The following is a 20,258-nucleotide window of genomic DNA, read 5'->3' as shown; positions in this document are numbered from 1 at the left end:
ACTGAAAACGTTTTCTTCTCCTATAAAAAAATATGATAAATGTTTCTATAGATGAGAATACAGGTTCACAATCAATAATGCTTAATTCAACTAGCGTGTGAATGCCCCAAGGTACCGTGTTAAAGTGATGATAACGCGCGCTAAAAGATATATTTATTACATGCACAATTTGTAACTAATTAATTGTCCTAGAGACAGGGTCCACAATGTCAATGAAGAAAAGATTAATGGTGTGACCAAATGAGGAAAACTTTGGACATTTATCCCTGTCCTTTCTCCCCCTTTTAAAGCATATGGATTACTATGCCGACAACAATATTAGGATAATATTCGTTTTCACAGGTGTAGTGGTAGGAGCTACTCAACGAGCCCTGTAACAGTAATTTATGTTAACGTTTAAGGAGTCAACTAATTTGTTAAGCACACTAAGACATAATTGCCCGCGCAGCAGCGGATGGTCAGGAAAGCTGAACACTGAATGGATGGAATCTGTCGACCTGCTTTCGCCAGGTATAACGTCCCAGCGTTAAAAACGGAATAAATTAAACCTAACACATATCTTACCCCCTTCTGAATTAATCAGATGCTGAATGTTGCGAACTTTTCGACTCTAGCTAATGTTGAACTAATCTCTCTCTCTCTCTCTCTCTCTCTCTCTCTCTCTCTCTCTCTCTCTCTCTCTCTCTCTCTCTCTCTCTCTCTGTGTTGCAGAAGCATTTGCAAGTCAATACTGTCGATGCAAAGATCCTTTTTGGCTCTCTCAGATTTACGTATTTTTGCGTTGTTTAAAGAATTGAAAAGCACATAATAAGACAGACAAAGACTCTTATTGTGCAACGATTACACAAAATATTTGTCTATAAAACTGCATCGAGAATAACTGTGACATGAAACTTTTTTTTCTTTATAATATTCGTCATTTGCTTATTTCCATATTCTCTATTTGTTATTTAAAACGTTAAAAAAAAATGGGGTTTTTTTTCTCCAAAGTTTACTTTATTTGAATATTCAAAGTCACTGACACCAATTTCTAGATAGCACTCTTTTCTCAGAATACTAGTGCGGAATCGAAAACTTTATCTAGATGCGTCTTTTGAATATTGATATAGATACTACCAGATTTTTTGCAAAATCTACTGTAAATTCCTAATTAAACGCGAGGAATTAATATCCGCGTAAAATCGCGAGAAGCCCGTCTCGCGAATTTTAAAATCTCGCTTTTAATTTTCAGACATATGTTAACTACATGAAACTATGATAAAATTTCGGCATTCGCGATTTTATGTTCTCGCGATTTGATGGAAAACCGTTGAATCGCGGAATTAAGTACTCGCGTAAAATAAGGAATCTACAGTACTTAAAAACATTTTTTATTTAGAATTTTCCTCTGAAGGGTTTACTCTCCTCCGTTAAAAGTTAAACGAATTTCAAATGCAATGAAAGGATTGCGTGAGGTTATGAGGACTTTTATCCCTTCTTTAACATTTTAACTTGTCTAATTATTGCTTTTGATACATCTTTTCTACGCGTAAGCGGAAGTGCAATTACCGACATTCGATTTGAAGACGGCAACAGTGTATGGACAAGAACACAGACAAATGTGTTCGCATTCTGTAATTTATAAAGGTAATCTCCGCAGAATTTAAATCTAAATTCGTTTATAGTGCGGAGGAACTTGCTTGCATTTTTTTTAGGTAAACTCGGTCAAGTTTATCGGAATAATTTAACTACATATAGACAAATGTTCTATTCAGAAAAAATGTGTTAATTTTCTTACGATCATATACGTATGTCGTTATTAAAAAAAAAAAACAACCAAAACAAATAATGATGAAACGCATTCTATTTTATCATCGATTGAATATTTTATACTAATATTTAAAAAAAATGAATTAAAATTCTCAGCAAAAATGAATTTATATGAATAAAAGAAAAAAAGGCAAAATAAATAAATGAAAAAAAAACACTTTAAAAACTATATCTGTTAATTTCTAATCATCATATTATTTACTATGGAAATAAAACGAACGATAATTCAAAAATAAATTAGGAAACAGCGAAGCTAAAGTAAATAAATGAATGAAGAAAAATTAAAGTGAACATGTGAATTTAACAGGATACGATGTCTTATAATCTACACACTCACCGTGCGCCTTCCCACGTCTTGGACAGAAGTGAGGCAGGCCCGGGGGTGCGACCTCCATGTATCCGGCCGGGCTCTGGTGACGTCGGTCCCCCGTCATCAAGAGAAAAAAAAGATAATTAACAGCAGATGAAACATGCATTCTTTAACGTCTGCTTGTTGTCATTTGTCTAGAAATAGTGAAAAAAACGAGGTCTTCTTAATTTACCAGGCTTTCATTTAGTTTTGGACTTGTTGGATAAAAAACGAGAAAATTTTGAGACTGTGTATGCATATTACAAGGACTGTTTGGACAGTTGTCGTGGAATCTGAATTAACAAGTCTAAATGGACGACCTCCGTATCTCTTGGATATTATTTAAATGTTTAAGTTGACATTTACAGAAATTCTAGAAAGAAGGTCGCATGATGATTTGTTTTACCAAAAGACGGGAGAAAAATATTATGCAATGAACTAGCAAACGCAACGTGCACGTTTTCATCCTGCTAAAATGACTTTTTCCAGAATTTAGGATTTTAAAAAATCTTGTATTTAGCAGGCTTTAAGACAGCATTCTGTAGCTTATTACATGTTCGGGTTTTTAACTCTTACGTAGTGTTTGTTTCAATAATTTTCCTATGCTGAGGGCTTATTCTCGGCGTTCGCCCACTTTCTTAATGAGCGGCAACTTTTCATATACGAGAGACATGCATCAAGTCTACTTATCCATTTATCCAGGCATTATGTTTTTTCCTTAGTTCACCTGCAGTACATATAAATTTACAAATATACACAGGCACGTAGCATATGGGGGACCAGGGGGGGGGGCCTGCCCCCCCCCCCCCCCCACTTTTTCTCGCAGCAACACATTTTTTAAAATTTACATATAAAAAATGGAATTATCATGGAGTTGGCCCCCCCCCCCCCCCCCCCACTTTTTTGAGAGTATGTAAAAAATTGATATGTAAATAAGGAAATGAAGAGTGAAATTGAAGTTATATAGTACGCCAGCCCCCCCCCCCCCCCCCCCCCCCCCCCCCCCCCCCCCCCACGGATTAGGATTTTGAAGATTTTGGGAAACTTCAAAATTTCCTTTTATTTATTTTAATTTTTTTTGCTTGTCAAGATTTTTTGGATGAGTCTGGCCCCCCCCCCCCCCCCCACTTTCAAAAACGATGCTACGTGCCTGATACAGAATCCCAAATGTTGATGAAAGTGTTAATTGTGGATTTGCATCCAAAAGTTTTTGAACATGTTGACCCAACCCCCACCCCAACTCTCAAAAAAACGCACAAGAAACAGTTTTCTTTTAATTTGCCCTTAGATGATAAATAAATCAGTCATATGGTAAAAATGATATAATCCATTTCAGGGCAAAATGTGCTTAATTGTATTTTTATTGACATGGTTTAAAGTTTTGTAATTTTGATAAATGCACACGGGGGTTGGGGCGGGGTGGGGGTTGGGGTTACATGTACAAGTATAATGCCATTAATGTGTCGATTAAGAAAAAATGTAAAGAGGTGATGATTTAGTTTTTAATGTTTTCACAACTAAGGGAATTTTCAGTCGACACTGGCAATGTCCACTATTGTGCAGTTTATAATGTTAAACTCTGGGCTTTGGGTTTTTTTTTACCTTGCGTTTGATTCTCTGCAGACAACAGATTTCCTCCTCTGAGACTCCTATGAAAATGTTGTTTACATTTCACTTGTAAAATGATCATTTTAATTTAGTTCTCTAGATACATAAACCTTAATTATAGAGACTAATTTAGGTCTAATCAAGAAAACAACTTAAAAAAAGAAATGATCTGTTGTATAAAATATGGGTCAGAATAAACAAAACTGAAATTAATCTATAATTACACCTTTAGACGTCATCACCCGACACATGGCCTCATCTGGTCACACCTGTCAGGTAATGTTTATTGTAACCACATATCACTCTTCTCATTTTAAACGCTGTGCAACGTAGCACGTCGATTATGTAGCAGAAAGTTCAAAGTCGCTCAAGTTAATTAAAACAAATGCATACTAAGCGAAATAAATTTCTGGAAAACGACGTTTAACTTTTTTGGTTTTTGAGATTTCTTCATATGATAGACGATTTCATGATCCTTTATTAAATAATAGGTAACGAACATTTGATTAAGGTAATTGCGCCAGCACCAAAATGGTCAAATTTTCTTATAATTACAACACAACCCATCTCTGAAAAATTTCTTTATAGTCAAACCAAATTCACACGAAAGTCCTCTTTAAAAAATACAAAAATCAATATTTAGCTACATATATCTTTATCTTTAGCTATCGAAACTGAAAGGTACAATAATACACACAGAGCCCAAAGGAACTGGTTTTCATGTAAAAATTATGTTGAAGATGAATTCCATTTTATTTTATTGTGTCCAGTATATATAGAATACCGTCAAAAATATATTAAAACGTATTTTTATGAGAAACCATCGATGTTCGAGCTGTTGCAATTGTTTAATAGCGAAAATTTGAAAGATATGTGTAACCTCTGCAAATACATTTACTATAGTATGAAATTAAGAAACGATATATGTAATTAAGGTTAGATGTTGTTCTTTTGATTCTTTTCGCCTTTACTTTTTCATATTTATGTATGTACAATGTAATAGCGTCTCCTGTAAAATACCCACTTCTGTACTTTACTATGTTAAATTTGTATAATCTGATGAGCTGCAAAGCTTAAAGAAATGAAGAAAGAAATGAATAGCTACATATATCATATGTTAAGTTACAGAATACGCATAAAAGAAATGATTCAATATTACACATTTGAGTCAGTTCAAAGCGCAAGGCCTTAAAATATGCATAGTATTACATTTTTGTGATTGTAGAATTTTTTTATGTTGTTGACACCCAATAAACAAAGATGGTTTTTAAAGAAAGAGTACCTGTTCGAGTTTTGTCAGTATATCACCACACAGTGTAAAATCAGATTAATCTTGCGTGCATTTTGCAGTGTTAATTCTTGATTAATTGATCGTTAATTACGCATTTTGTCGTATGGAGGGCAGGAAGATTACGTTGATCGTTCCAAATGTAAGCTCCTAAACAGTTACTCGAGTGAAATCGTTTGATCGCAATGTGTCGTTTGAAGTTAAACGAAATATAATTATCGTATATGAAATATTCTCTTTAAAAGGGTCCCTTCCCTCCACCCACCCCCACACACAAATTAAATTTTTTTAAGGATTTCATGCAAACCATATTGAGTTTTCAAAGTACTGAAGTTATTTATAAATCTAAGAATAAGATCTGCCAAAGTTCATGAAAATCTTGTTGTGGACCTGACGATACAGGAAAGTGATTATATAATGTTGTCTTGTTGTTGTTTTGAAACCTGTTATGATACACCATGAGATCTACACAGGTAAATAATGGGATCAGATGATTTCTATCTCCCGAATTCTGTGGTTTTCTGCCCTCAAGTCGCCACAAGATACAGTACACGCACCTGACCTTCATCCAGTTACCGGTGTATTATGTAATTATCCCGTCAATCCAGCTGCCATGGTTATTACAATGTTTATGGTGGTTCATGTTTACCACGTATTCTACAACCGTCCTCTCTTTGTTCTAATATGGCATGGGAGCTAATATTTCCTCTATAATTGACGATATTTTGGTCTATTTAGCAACCAAATGGACATCGTCATGCCAGTAAACAAGTAATGTGACGTTTGACCGCGAGTTTGATAAACACGATTTTCCCTATTGGTATTTACAAGGTGCCTCGAAATTATCCATTTATACACTGAACATATGATCGCTATAATCAGGCAATCAGATATATAGATATATACATTATTGCTTAAATTTGATAAATATTGATCGAATAATCACGACGTTTTCACTATATATAAATCTACCAGGACCAATGCTGTGGTTTATATCGCCAGTACTATATAGCAACATGATGGGTGGAATATTTGTTGGAGCATTTCTTCTTCTTTCCTTTATCTCGGTGGTGAAAGGTAAGGTTAATTTAGACACGTTTGTTTCTGAAATCCTAGAATACGAAAGATTCTGTAAACGACATATGCTACAAATTGGTACTCACATGAGCATTTTAAGCTTACAAAATAGAAAGGACAGACATTTTTAATAAACACTGAAGACTATGGTTATTTCTAGGCTCTCAAAACCCCGTTTTAAAGACTGTTTTCGTTATAAACTTTCATTATCCATCATTGTTAATTCACATTTCGATCTTGCGTCACATGCATGCCTTGTATGCTACAAATTCGTTCAATTGATTTTTCTTCTTCCCCTTTACGAACAAGACATGAAACTATACCGACTACTGAATGGCCGCTCTAGATATGGTTGCTAAGTGTTCAAGTTACGTTGGCAACCTTTGTTCACTGTAAAAAGCATTTAAGAGGGCTTGATGGCCGTGGTCATTTCATGGCTAAATTTACCTCCTTTGAACAAAGAGCTCTATATTAAGATAAAGGAAATTTTTTAAATTTTTTTAAGCAAAAATATTTGGATTTTACCTTTATTAAATTATAATTCATGACAAAAAACATCATATTTTAAAGTTCATGGAAGATCTGATGGTTTCATTATTGACCATCCATGAATTGGTTTTTCCTGTGCAATGCTTGTCCATGCTTCAATGTTTCTTTAAAAAAATCATTTCAGAAAGGCAGCACTACCTCATAATAATGAGTAAAATGATTTCATGGGGACGTGAACTTCAAATCAGAATGACAGATTTGTTGCACAATAACTAATAAGCATAATGCTCATCTAAATGATGCTATTTTTTTTATTTTGAAATAAATACCAATGAATGTTTATTCACAGTATTATTTTCTTTTTTTTCTTTTGGGCAAAAGTTTAGTGAAAAAATCCCCAATCGGTTAAAAATAGGAGTTGTGCACAAAAAAGTACTGTGGAATCATTTACTTTCGGGAGGGCCAATTTTCGTGGATTGTAGGATTTTTGCTTTTTTTTTTTTGAGGATGTAATTTCGTTGATGTGTCGGTTTTCAGTTCAGTAGGAAAAATAAAATTTTTATAGTTAGTTTTCGTGGAAGATGTAAATTCGTGGGAGAGGGCTACCCTAGAATACCACGAAAATTGAGCTTCCTCGAATTATAATGATTACACTGTAATTAATAATTTTGACTATTTTTGAAGGAAACTGTTCCTTTTCCCGCAACTTGGCTGGAAACTGGGTAATAGATAAAGATGGAAAGGAACTTGGGCGCATGTCGATTGGCTACACAAGAATGGACGTGAATTTTATGGGCCAACGATACAACTACACCTGTAATCAGTTTGACTACAGTGAAGAAAAGTATCTACTGAGGTACGTTTGCTTTAAGCTTTCACCGTGCATTTTCGCTAGTCAAGACGAAGTTAATTCAACTCTCAGTTATTCGCAGAATAAGAACGATTTTAAAAAGGCAAGAAGTCCAGGACGTTCTTTAAGATTATAAAGAGAAAATTCAACTTCATGATGACATTTTCATTATTCTACCACGCTGCATATTTTTTTCATTAATTTCACTCTCTTTTAATACAATTCGTTTAAATTTAATAGTTTTTATGCTCTAAACGTTAAATAGAAGAATTACAGTTAAATGCTATCTTTTTCCATCTACAATACTCGTACATTTTTATCGTTTGGTGAAGTTCCGTCACAACAGAACGTTTCTCAACATTTAACACCAATTTAGGTATGGTAAATTGCGCCTGCCTTAAAGTCTCATAAACTCGACAATATCCTAATCCCGTAAAAATGGAAGTTATGACCATATATAAATAGAATTGACCATACCTCAAAACACACAAGAAAAGCGAGAAGAAAAATACCACTTGGTTTTATCTCTTGGTCGATAATAAGTGTAAAAAAAAAGCAAACGTTGTGAGTTTAGTAACAAAAAGAGAAAAATGTTTCGATCAATGAAAAGCGGGATGTGTGGAAATTAATTAGTCTTTGACTTAGTATGAGGCCAGGATACCCGATAAATGCAGTCTGAATCAGCTAATTCAAGCCCAGAGGTTGTTCATGTCTTTGGTTTTCTTCTTTCAATTTTTCTTTTAAACAATAACTGATCTAATTCAATGGATCTCATGGCTGCAAAATGCCCGGTAGAAACATATTCTGTTTCAATGATTTTTTTTAAATTTGAATAACGAGTTCTAGATTTCTATCGATGTTAAACCCGGAGGCACATCTAACCCTGGCATTAAATGTAAAATCTGAGAACTAGGTGATAATTGGGTGATTTGATGATAAATTGTAGCAGGTTTTACCAGCTGGTAATTGCCTGAATTACGGAAACCTTTGCAAAGTACACTATCATCATGTCATGGGTAATTTTTAAAAACTTTTTATAAAGGGCCATTTAAATTTATTATAAAAGTAAGACAGCAGCTGTGATGCACACGAACCATTTTGCTATCTTAACCAGTTACATTAATTTTGATAAATTGTATCATATATTGTTTCATTTAACAAATATTATATTTCTTGTTGTCATGATTTTAATAAACAAATTTTCTGTTTTATTTCATGTTGTTTTTATGTGTAAATCTTTTGATTGTTCTCTATTGAAATTTAAAGACAATTATAGTTACTACCAGTACTCGGGGTTTTTTTTATCTTGCGTTGATTCATTTTAGGGCCACAAACGGGAATGGGATGGCATGCCTGTTATTCACACAGTTCAGTGACGGGGGCTCCACTCTTATGATGATCCGTCTTCATAGTAAGATCAGTTTTGTACATTTATTAGTTAATAAATAATTGACGCGTAAATTGTCATTTCAAAATTACATGTCGCTTTAAAACCCACAAATGCAAAGTCCTCTATTACCATGAATGAAGTAAAAATTTGATTTTTATGCAATTTTTCCAAAACTTTCGATTTTTGAAAGATTTACATTGTCGGATGAAAAAAAAAAACCATCTATTAATCAACTATCTTAAAATCTGCACATTTATTTTTTACATCACTCGCATAATAATAATAATAATAATAATAGTTTATTTCCAATTTTGGGCCCAGAGGGCATACAAGATTACAGATATTAGATAGAAATGCCTTAATAATAGATTCAACATATAAAAATAGTCCATACACATACATGAACTTGTAACAGCCGGGCAAATGTACATCAGTATGTCAAAACATATGAACAGTGTGCATATAATATATACCGGTAGTCATAAAGGTAATTTATACAAATATAAAGATATTATCATGATTTGTATAAGTAATTCACCGGTCATTTAGATCTCAAAGTATTCTGTCTTTTTTTTAAAGCATTGATCAGAAATTCACTTAACTTTGTAATTATTATTTTGTCTTCATTCGACATTAACCAGATAAATTTGTCTTTCTTTGTTAAAAGTATAAAGTTTTTGTTGAGTATTGAGACATAATGGATTTCTTTCTTCTTTATATATACATACATCTGAAGATCGTATTTCTAAACTCCACAAAATTGAAAGACTATGTACCATTGTTATATCATCTTTTCGGTTACTAATTCTAAAGAGCCTTTGTGTTCCGTTTGAACTTAATCTGCATACTTGTTTCCCTTTGTTGTCCTTTTTTTTAATTCGGGCCTTGCATCTCGTTTGAACAAAAATTTTACAAATTGATGCCACGTGTCACAGAATGCACCGAAAAGACAAAAACAAACTGCTGCTTAGGGGAGTTGATTTTTTTGGCACATGTTTTTAATTAAACCAATTGTTTTCGGTTCACACTCCCTTCCCATCGTGCTAGATGTGTTGGGTCAAATTTGTTTGGACGCCAAGAAAGCATTGCTACTTCAAGGTCAATCTCAGCGACTGTGCTATCTGATAATGCAATATCACATCATCGCGTGTTGTCAACCATCTTCATTCAGAATCTTCTTATTTCTTTGAAGAATTTTTAAGCTGTGCAGATATTAATTCAAAATACTCAAAATGTTCTGGCCTCTTTGTATACATCATTCTCTCCACGAATGAATTCATATTATAGGTGATCATGAAAATTAAAAATTCATCATCACAATCCCATGCAGTTAAACAAGCAAAATTATAACTTATAAAACTCTTTCATCGACATATTATATTAGTAAATGGTAATATTTATGCATGGAAGATTCTCCATAGGAAAGAAGTTAGTAATGTTACAATTAATCTATTAATTATAGCTAATAATCATATTAAACAACGAAATGTATGTAATCCTTGACAGTGAATTACATTTATTTTGATGAAAAAAATAAATCATGAATCTGTAAAGCAATATGAGCTATATTTTTTAGAATTTTATTTTGCTGCAAAAACCTGCTAGTATGATAAGTCTGCCTGTAACTTAAACTTTTATGATAAATAAGATTTGTAAAAATCATTAATTTTTGTCAGAAGAAAGATTTCAGTTATAAGGAATATATAGCAGATAAAATTTTGTACAGGACGACAATAATTCAATTTTGTTCCAATTAAGGCTTCTTATATAGTGGCTTTTCCCACAAAATCAGAGGTAACAGAAATGTAAAAACCATCATGTTTTTTGTCATTTTAGCAGAAAATAACATTTTCTTTTTTAAAAATTTCAAAATGAAAATTGCAGTTCATATTGCTGTAAATAAACGGTGTCTTTTTTGTCTCTTTCAAATAGTGACCCACCACTATGAAGATAAGAATTTCTTCAAGCCCCAACAAGTAGCGGGGTCTCCAACCATGAACTCAGTGTGTAACAACTATGACGATGGACAAATGCTGTTTATTCACTCTGTGCCCTGAATTGTCTTACATTATTGAATCTTAATTGTGTTTGATATATTTTTAGAATTATTTGTTGCACATAGACTATAGAAAACACCTGTTTATATTTTGAAATTTAGCCGACAATAAAGTATGGTTAAATATGTTTTAAAGACAATAAAGAAAATGATTTTTAAAAAAAAACCTGGTTAATTTGGTGTCGAATTATTTTATGATACACAATGAATGACTGTTTATTGAAATTAACTTAGAAATGCTGACTGAAACCTACATAATACTCATGGGTCCAAGACGTATGGATATTTTCTATTGGATAGATTTTGTACACATAATTCCAATTTCCTATACCAATAACCTTGCGTATTGAAGATGTCTTTAAGAGGAATAGGTGTCATACCCCATTATATTGAAAAGACTGCGAGAACTTATATATAAACCATCGGTCAGCCTCTCCCTTTGGGACATCACGGACGGACAATATCTGGATGAGAACACCCCTAAGAATTGTCTCAGTGGGTAATTTTAATAACATTTGGAGTGAGAGTGTGAAACCCTTCAAAAGTTCCAGCAACAATCGATGATACCCCAGCATATCTTAACAAAGCTTGGCTTACAACTTCAAATGATCATAAATAAAGAAAAACAGCAAACGAGGATTGCATTCTATACAATATTCAAGATTTTTGCAGATATAAGAGTAACTTTCCAAAGTTAAGACCTTTTGCAGGAACTTTTTGCAATATGTGTCTTGCTGTATGCGTTATACACGTAAATCATTATTTTAAAAGGTCCTTTTAAAATACCTTTAAGTTTTTAATTTGAGAATTGATTACAACACAAAGTGATGTGTGGATTTTTTTTTCAAACCAATTTAAAAATATTCTTCATTCGACACTCTATAAAACTCACGCTGTAACATTTTTATGATCTTTGAAGGGTTACCTTATAATGCAACAGCATGAATAAGTTTATTCAATCGCATAATCGGCAGAGCCCGATACAACACAGTACTGCGAGACCCCATCTGATTTTTATGATATAGGAAGTTTGAAACAGTCAAATTCACGTGAATCCCGGAGTATCACTCAAACACCAGTTTATGACAAACAAATAATACACACATCTGTTCAGTTTTGCAATTTCGTTAACAAAATAATTCGACAGAAGTTGCCATTGAAGAGACCTGTTCAACAAGTACTTTTGTTAAACACAAACATGTGCCTCGTTTGCTACCGGTTACAAAAAATGATTTCCAATACAGACCCTTGATCTTAGTAACCCTATATAATATTTTATTCCGGTTCAGAACTTGACAGATAAAAGGGTACCGAATGAATTATGTTATTTGATTTAAAGGCTGGTAAATTTTACATTACCCAGAAAGATAACGGGCAGTGATATAACAACAGTCAGTAAAACAAAATCAGAAAATGGAGGAAAATGAGTGAAAATACAACAACCTGTCCTGATACACCCTCTTGCGAAAACGATATATGTAAAACTGCCAATTACATATGGATGATAATATCACCTGTTTTACTTGCATTTGGACTAATTGGGGGACTTCTGATCGCTATTGTGTTGATTCGGATCAGATTCCAGACAACTCCTTTGCTGTTCTTTTTGTTTACCCTGGCAATAACTGATATGGTCATCCTGTGTGTTGGTCTTCTAAGGTTGTGGGTACTGGAAACATGGCAGATCGACATCAGAGACCTGTCCAATGCTGGGTGTAAACTCCTTCACTTCTTCGTTTATTTTTCAATGCAGTATTCTTCATGGATACTCGTCTGTGTGACTGTCGAACGTTTTATCAAATGTAGATATATGAGATATACTTCAATGGTTACAGTTAAGAAATGTATGGCATCTCTGTCAGTTATTTTCGGTGTACTAGGAAGCCTAAACTCGCATTATTTCTGGACACACGGTTTTATCTTGTCCGAATACAATACCACTGTATGCGGTGTATTGCCAGAATACGAAACATTCGATGAATGGTACATAAAAATCGACTTCTTCATTTTAAGTGTAATACCGTTTTGCATAATGGTATCCCTAGATGTTATGATCCTGAGGAGTTTGAAAAATGCTCGTGCGTTCCGGAAAACTTCAATAGCCACTTCACACATGTATAACAAATTGAAAACGGTTGACAAGAGGTTGACAAAAATGTTGTTGATTACCAATTCGTATTTCTTGTTGTCAACACTACCGGTGTCTGTGTTGTTTATCCTCACAATTTATATCTATAGACAACAAGAGCCTGTGAATTCAATCTTTTCACTGGTTGGTAGTATAGTGTACACTTTACAGTACAGTAATTATGCAGTGAGCTATATTTTTTACACGGTGTATGACAAACGGATAAGAAGACAACTCAAGCAAATCATAAGAGCAACCAAACCAAGGTAATAGTTTTGTATTTGGTTCATATGAGTCATTCTCGAACCCCAGTTCCAAAGATGTTCGTCATTTTTATTTACATGCGATACAAAACCGAAATGTTCAATTATTCTTCAATTTAACTATATTCAATTAAAGGTAGGATGACAATTGCGCTTAAATGATCAATCTTTCTACGAATTACATGTTTGGTTCTTTAAAAGTAGAAGCTAAACAAGAAGTTTCATTAAAACATTATGCAACTTAGATTTTTCATACTTATGTACTGTGTATATTCAATAAGTAATGTTATACTGCTGCTTTACTAATGTAGAGGAATATCTAGACATTTACTTCTGTACATTCAATGTAGAGGGTCATGAATCAGTACCAGGTACTGTCTTTTATGTACATTTAATTAAAACCTTTATATATATGTATGATGTACTTAATTTCGTTTGTCAGACGTAGCACACGTATCACTGTTAATTTTCTCTCCGATCTTCATGATATATTCATGCAGTACAATTATGAGTATACAAATTTTTTTTAAAGATTTTTTTCCCCGGAAAATGTCGGTCAATGAAAATTCCAAAGCTAGGAAACGCTAGATATGAAAAAAAAAATATTAAAAAAAAAATTGGATTTATTTTACAATATATTTCAAGATACATGCACAGTGCCCTGGCACGTTGCAGTGAATTTGTTAAAGATATATTCTACTAAATGGTTATTGGTATTTTGATGACTGGCATCCAAATCTTATATACATGTATTAATAAATAAGATATTTATTAATGATTGGTTTGAGAGGGTCGGACTGTTGTTGCAATTTTTACACTACAGTGTATATATATCTCCTTAGAAAAAGCTTAAACAATATAATAGCAAAATATTCAAATGTCAAAGATAAAATACGAGATTCAATTAAAAAAAAACCCCACATCAACAATGTCGCTGTGTATCATATATTTTTCATAACATTGATTTATGCAACATCTATTACATTTATTACAATTATATGTGAAGTCTCATTCCATTTTATTAAAAGCTAGGTAATTTTGTTACCAAATTTCTTTTTTAAAAACATGTTTTGTCACCACGGAGCACAGTAACGTCAAACACATAAGATAAAAAAAAAGAAGTCAAGATGAAGCATTCATATAGTAGATTATTAAAATACTCCATAGACATTATCGCGCTTAGACTTTGTGCCTGTCACGCTGCATTTCAAAAGGGTCTTATACCACTTCACATCTTATTTGCTCATAATGGTTCGAGAATCATCAGTTAGCTCTGTAATGTTTTTACGTTTTACCGTATATATAACTTCGTTCTCTGTGGGGAAAACATTGAACGTCCAGATGACGTTACTAATTCTTTGAACCAAATATTAACCGATATTTAATATTCGTGTTGTTTGGTGGTCAAAATCCAGTTTTCCTATCCAAAAATTTTCTTACATTTAAACTTTACTTGACGTCATAGTCATAGTGGATTTCAACAGTTTGCTTCTTTGCTTTCCCGGGTGGAATCACTTTTCCTTGTTATGTTACGTCCGGCGACTTCATCTTTTTATGGTATAACGAATCAGTCGTGAAATTAGTTATTACCATCTTCCTTGTAACCGTCTTCTTTGAAATAATTTATAGTCTCCGGGTTGTGTACTTCCTCTCCTTGGTGATTGGTAGAAAATACATGATGTGAAAATTTACATTCATATCATTGGTTGAAAAACTGTTCGGCGCAAGGGAGATAATTTACTGATGATCTTTGTTTAAGTACTTAACAATTTTAGTAGATTTCAAATCTTCAAGCTTTAATTTTTCAGTTCAATTAGATGAAAGCACTATATTATATTATATTTAGTGATTATTTTTTACTCGTATGTTTAATATCAGTGAACAAGTTTGCATATTAGATACGGTAAAACTAATATCAGTAAAACACGATGCTGAATGTTGTGGAATGTTGTGGTATAAACTTTGATTTTACTAAAATAACACAGCACACCTAAGATCTCTTTTCCCTACTATAGTCGATATCAACTAACAAGCACGTACATGGTACGCATTTCTCAATTTTAGGTACACGTGCTGAAAACACGTATAAATAAAGGTTCCATAAGCCTTTGCATGTAAAGGAAGACGACATTCATATAAAAAAGAATTAAATTTTCGTTGATATTTAACTTACTTCTGATTAGACGGTAAGGTTTTTTTTAAAAAGCTAAACTTGTTTGAAATTGTTCTCAAATACACAAAATAATGGCTTAACATTGTATATAAGTAATTTCTATCCAGTATCTTAAGATAAAATATGAATTATACCCATCAATAACTCAAGGCAGAAAGAAATTAAGGTAAAGGGCATTTTGATAATTTCGAAACTTGCATTTAAATGGTGTTCATTTGATTTTTATGCAATTTAGCCTTCTATCATTTAAAAAAAAACTGTAACCTGTGGTTCTTTCATAGAAGAGAGCTGAAATTTGCCATTTTTAAGACTTTATGTCCATAAAATTTTCAGAAAATAATACTTATCTGTTTTGTACTTCCTTAAGATAATTTAAATGTGGACAATCTGTCTTAGTATCTGAATTATGTTTAACTAAACAATTTATCTCGTCATAATTTGGTACATAGATTATCAGGACAAAACTTAACACGAGGTTTAAGTATTAATTGGTTTTAAGCTTAATTTTTAGTAACATTACTTTCGACATTTTTATGGTTTATTGTTAACTTGAATCAAAATTTGGCCGTGCGCTCTGATCTCATATTTGCAGTTTTAAATTTCGAATTTTTCTTAGATATACAGAAATACAATCATATCAAATTTTTTGACCTTAAATTTATTAAAATTGTTGCTAAATTCTGTCTACCAAAACTGATGATGATATGACGTTTAGTAAAAATATATGGTAAATGTCTTCGTACATTAATTATGATTCGCCCTCGTACATGTATATGGATTTTTTTTATTAACTTATACTTAATAGCTAAAGACAACATATCTAAAAAAATTAAGAAAGATCTTTTGGTTTATCTGTTGACCACTTAGCCTTCTTTATCTCACCTTTCAAAAGAATGAAAACCAATGGTTGACAGATTAATGTCATCTTTAACCCATTCGAAAGATTTTATAACATATAGCACAACTTAGTCATCCTACCTGGGTAGACTCAAGTTGTTTGCTAAGCAAAACGCAGTAGATTTGTTTTTTCTTTTTGTCTAACAGTGTGTCCCCCCCTCCCCCCAAAAATAGAGGGATGTTAAGGTTAATCTTTAAAGGTATCAATTAATTTATTTAATTCCCGAGGGAGGGTGACTGGGTGGAGGGGGGGGGGGGGGTTAATGAACATCGAACGTGATGTAAAACGTCTTGGGACAGAGGATTAAACTAATTTGGTCAAAATTGGACATTGTTGCTTGAGCGAAAGTTGTGGCTCATGGGCGTTTTGTTCAAAGTTCTGAAATTATCGTCTATTTTACAACTCCTTTCTTTATATACCAAACAATGCTGAAAGACAGATAAGTAAACAAAATTTCAAGTAATTATAAACTACACGTAATAGTTCAATCATCTGTGATAACTGTTGCCTTGAATCTTATTATGATTTTCACTTTGATGTTATTCGTCGACAGTTTTTGTGTACATTCAAAGAAGATTTAATAATTTACAAAGGGGTAAATCATCCAACATTTGTATAGGTTCTAATCAAATAGAAAAGAAAAGGAATCTTTAAACCTATCAGAAATATCGTTTTTCCAATAAGGAAGTATTGGTTTGCACTTTAAATACTTCAGTTTAACACCAAAGAAAGATAACTTTTCTCGTTTTCTCTACGTTTGTACAAGTACTGTTTCTTGATATAATTAAAATGCATACAACTCAAAATAGATATTGAACAATCAACTTTTCATTCCTTTTTTTTAAATTACAGAACTTTGAATCACAAGAAAATCGTAATTACAAAGCGTTGGAAAAACAAGATCATTGTCAAATGTATATCTTTGTATTTTATTCATTAGTAAACTCTATGTGCTTCGAAGGTCTTCATTTAGATCTACTGAGTATTTTCTTCCCCATTAAATAGGAAAACGGATTATAATGTTTAAGCTGTAGAAAAAATAAATCACCATCTAGCCAATTTCTCTCAATTTGTTTGCGTGCAAATATACATGAACACATTATTTGAACTTTAAATCAAAGTACTGAAGAACTGACGGGAGTTGATTTTGTCGATGTTTATATTTTAAAATCAAAGATGTTATTTTCCATGACAATAACATGTAGTTTCTAATTTGAATTACGCGCATTTTTATAATATGAATTTTTGGACTTTTTCGACAAGAATGTCGACAGACCCCCATATGAATCATGTTAAATAATATTTAAAGATACAATTTATTCAATCAAACTATGTATCAGTAATAGAAATATTTTTACGAAAATTGTATGGATCCAAGTAATATTGAACTCTATTCTCGTTCAACCAAACGCTCGGCTGACACCGTAAATCTCCGACAAGGATTTACGTAGACAGCCGAGCGTCGAGTTGAACGAGACTATATTGAACTCTGGCGTAGGAATGTATACGACTATAAAAAATATTTAAATTGTTCGTACCATTTAAAATCTGACTATTTTCAAGGTATTAATAAATACGTTTCATTGAAAAACAATGCTTTAGCATACATTACATCGAATTTATTAATTATTTTCAAGAACTAAGTCTTGTCAGCAGCAATGATTTGTGCTAAGGTCCAAACACTGTTTCACTTTCGGTTTGTCTGAGTAACTGCATAGGACAGTTGATTAAAATCAACTCCCAAAAACTGTTTTCAAAGCTATCATTTATCTGTGATTAGTTCGTTCATAATTTTGTATATAATATTATAATCTTGTTTTTTTTTTCTGTTTCAAGGTTTAGATCACATGGAAGTCAATACACCATGGATAGCTGTTCCACGGAAATTCACACCGTTTCTAGCTCAGTATCAATAAAAAGTGTATCGCAAAAATAATTAAAGAACAAGGAAAGTTTAATCTTCCACGCGTTGCCAGTTATATGATTAATTTTGAATGCAAACAAGGACATGATTTAAAAACTGATTTAGTATTGAAAAAAATCTCATGTATATCAGGGTAGATATAGACAGGTAGTTTCGATTCTAAAATTATTTTCTAGTAGGGTACGATAAAGCAATCTTTGATTAAGATAACGTATCAAACCTACTCATTTAAAACACAGTTTTTGTCGTGACAGCATGTCAAGCTGAATTTATGGTTGCAAGGTCCTGTGAAGCTTTGTAGGGTTTGTATATTACCTGGAATCAAAATGTATGGAAAATAGATTGTATTGGTTACCATGAACTGTACGAGAGAGAGAGAGAGAGAGAGAGAGAGAGAGAGAGAGAGAGAGAGAGAGAGAGAGAGAGGGAGAGAGAGAGAGAGTGTGTGTGTGTGTGTGTATGTTGGTATTTGAAAAAACGTACGGAGTTGAAAAAGTAAAATTCAGCATAGGTTTTGTTTTGAAATTAGTGGTGTAGTTCAAGATGTTTTTTGTGTGCATGTTTTTAACCATTATTTGTAGATATTCACTAAAAATGAACGACTACCCACTCTTGCAAAGTGTCATCAGACCTAAGATTAATTTCAGTGAGGTTTTATCATTTTATCTATACATCTATAAAAATATATATTGACCATTTGGGTAAAATTATCATCAAATAAATTATCAAATGAAAACTTTCTAATTCAACAATTCTTTCATTCGCTGTTGTATTTAATTTATATAAGGTTTTGGTGGAAAATAATTTGAAGATTATTTTATGATGCAATATGAAGACTTGAAACTCTTAAATTGCATACGTGCGAAATTACTTTTAAAAAATGGTTTAAGCTTATCATTTCTCATTGGTTATTTCTATCACAGTTTGTGAACTGTCAATCGATTGTAGATATTGTTTAAGTTTCAAACAAATAATTAAGTTGTTATAATCATATATTATTCACTGAACAAATATACATGGCCACCAATCGTCCAATCAGGCTCTTCGTGACTTTAAAGTGTTGTACCCTTGGTCCTCTATATACCCGGAAGCGACCGAGTTTCTCTCTGGGGGTATGGACAGTTGCGCAATCTACTCTCTGTTTTCTTGACAGTATATTATGAAAGTAAAAATTTAAAAGAGGTTACAGCAATGTAATCGAAAATTCTCTTTTTTCAAAAAATACTGAAGTGACAACGATATGCATATTTTTGTCATTGTTGATTGTATTTTCTCTCATAAATAATGACGTAATAAGGTTAGAAGACAACTAGGTTTTGACAAATGACATATTAGTAAAGTTCAATTTAACTTGCGTTGTTTGTCATCGAAACTTGCTGAATTTAAGTTCTATCTTCTAAGACAGATGAACCATTTTTGTTTAATGTTTAAAGGGGCATGGTCACGATTTTGGTCAAATTTTATTTTTCTGTTTTTATTATTTGCAGTGCTTTAGGAATGCATTTCTAATGATCAAATGACATTTGGGTGCCAGTCTTTAAGTTTTAAGCAAGATACAGGGCTTACAACTCTTCGTCATGTAAACATGGTTCGTGCCCAGTTTTTGTTTACATAGGTTCAATATACCGGTAAAAAATCTTTTTAAAGCTGGTTTGTTTATTTCATTATTCATTTTAAGTATAAATAAACAGTTCCTAACGATTAACACATTCATGTTAGGTCTAAAACTGGAATTTTTACTTCAACATTCAAAATGTAAACAAACGCTTTGTTTGCATAGCGAAGAATATGAAGCCCTGTAACTCGCTTGTGACTTATCAAATGACACTCAAATTTTGGTTGCCTATTAAAAATGCCTTACTGAAGCATTGTAAACATGAAAGTCGGAAAAATAATTTTTGACCAAAATCGTGACCATGCCCCTTTAAGCATGATGCCAGCGAAGTAACAAGTAAT

At 32.6% G+C, this 20,258-nt stretch overlaps 2 protein-coding genes across 2 annotated transcripts; both read left to right on the top strand.

The window, feature by feature from the left end:
* Positions 1-5,986: 5,986 nt before the first annotated feature.
* LOC128155673 (uncharacterized) lies at positions 5,987-10,959 on the top strand. Its single transcript, XM_052817495.1, has 4 exons — positions 5,987-6,131; positions 7,305-7,476; positions 8,796-8,881; positions 10,793-10,959. The coding sequence occupies exons 1-4, from the start codon at positions 6,035-6,037 to the stop codon at positions 10,915-10,917; spliced, it is 480 nt and encodes a 159-aa protein (XP_052673455.1). The 5' UTR covers positions 5,987-6,034; the 3' UTR covers positions 10,918-10,959.
* A 1,113-nt stretch (positions 10,960-12,072) lies between these two features.
* On the top strand, positions 12,073-20,121 carry LOC128155897 (neuromedin-U receptor 2-like). Its single transcript, XM_052817784.1, has 2 exons — positions 12,073-13,310; positions 18,215-20,121. The coding sequence occupies exons 1-2, from the start codon at positions 12,340-12,342 to the stop codon at positions 18,312-18,314; spliced, it is 1,071 nt and encodes a 356-aa protein (XP_052673744.1). The 5' UTR covers positions 12,073-12,339; the 3' UTR covers positions 18,315-20,121.
* Positions 20,122-20,258: the final 137 nt, after the last annotated feature.

Source organism: Crassostrea angulata, chromosome 7 (assembly GCF_025612915.1).
Source record: "Crassostrea angulata isolate pt1a10 chromosome 7, ASM2561291v2, whole genome shotgun sequence".
Taxonomy (NCBI): Eukaryota; Metazoa; Mollusca; class Bivalvia; order Ostreida; family Ostreidae; genus Magallana; species Magallana angulata.
This window is presented reverse-complemented; position numbering and strand designations above follow the sequence as displayed.

What these genes read in the sequence shown, in the direction of transcription:
- LOC128155673 (XM_052817495.1), top strand. Translation starts at nt 6,035, where the DNA reads ATGCTGTGGTTTATATCGCCAGTACTATATAGCAACATGATGGGTGGA. An exon ending in CTTTATCTCGGTGGTGAAAG is followed by an intron (nt 6,132 to 7,304) that starts GTAAGGTTAATT and finishes CTATTTTTGAAG; the next exon opens with GAAACTGTTCCTTTTCCCGC. An exon ending in GAAGAAAAGTATCTACTGAG is followed by an intron (nt 7,477 to 8,795) that starts GTACGTTTGCTT and finishes GATTCATTTTAG; the next exon opens with GGCCACAAACGGGAATGGGA.
- LOC128155897 (XM_052817784.1), top strand. Translation starts at nt 12,340, where the DNA reads ATGAGTGAAAATACAACAACCTGTCCTGATACACCCTCTTGCGAAAAC. An exon ending in ATAAGAGCAACCAAACCAAG is followed by an intron (nt 13,311 to 18,214) that starts GTAATAGTTTTG and finishes TTCTGTTTCAAG; the next exon opens with GTTTAGATCACATGGAAGTC.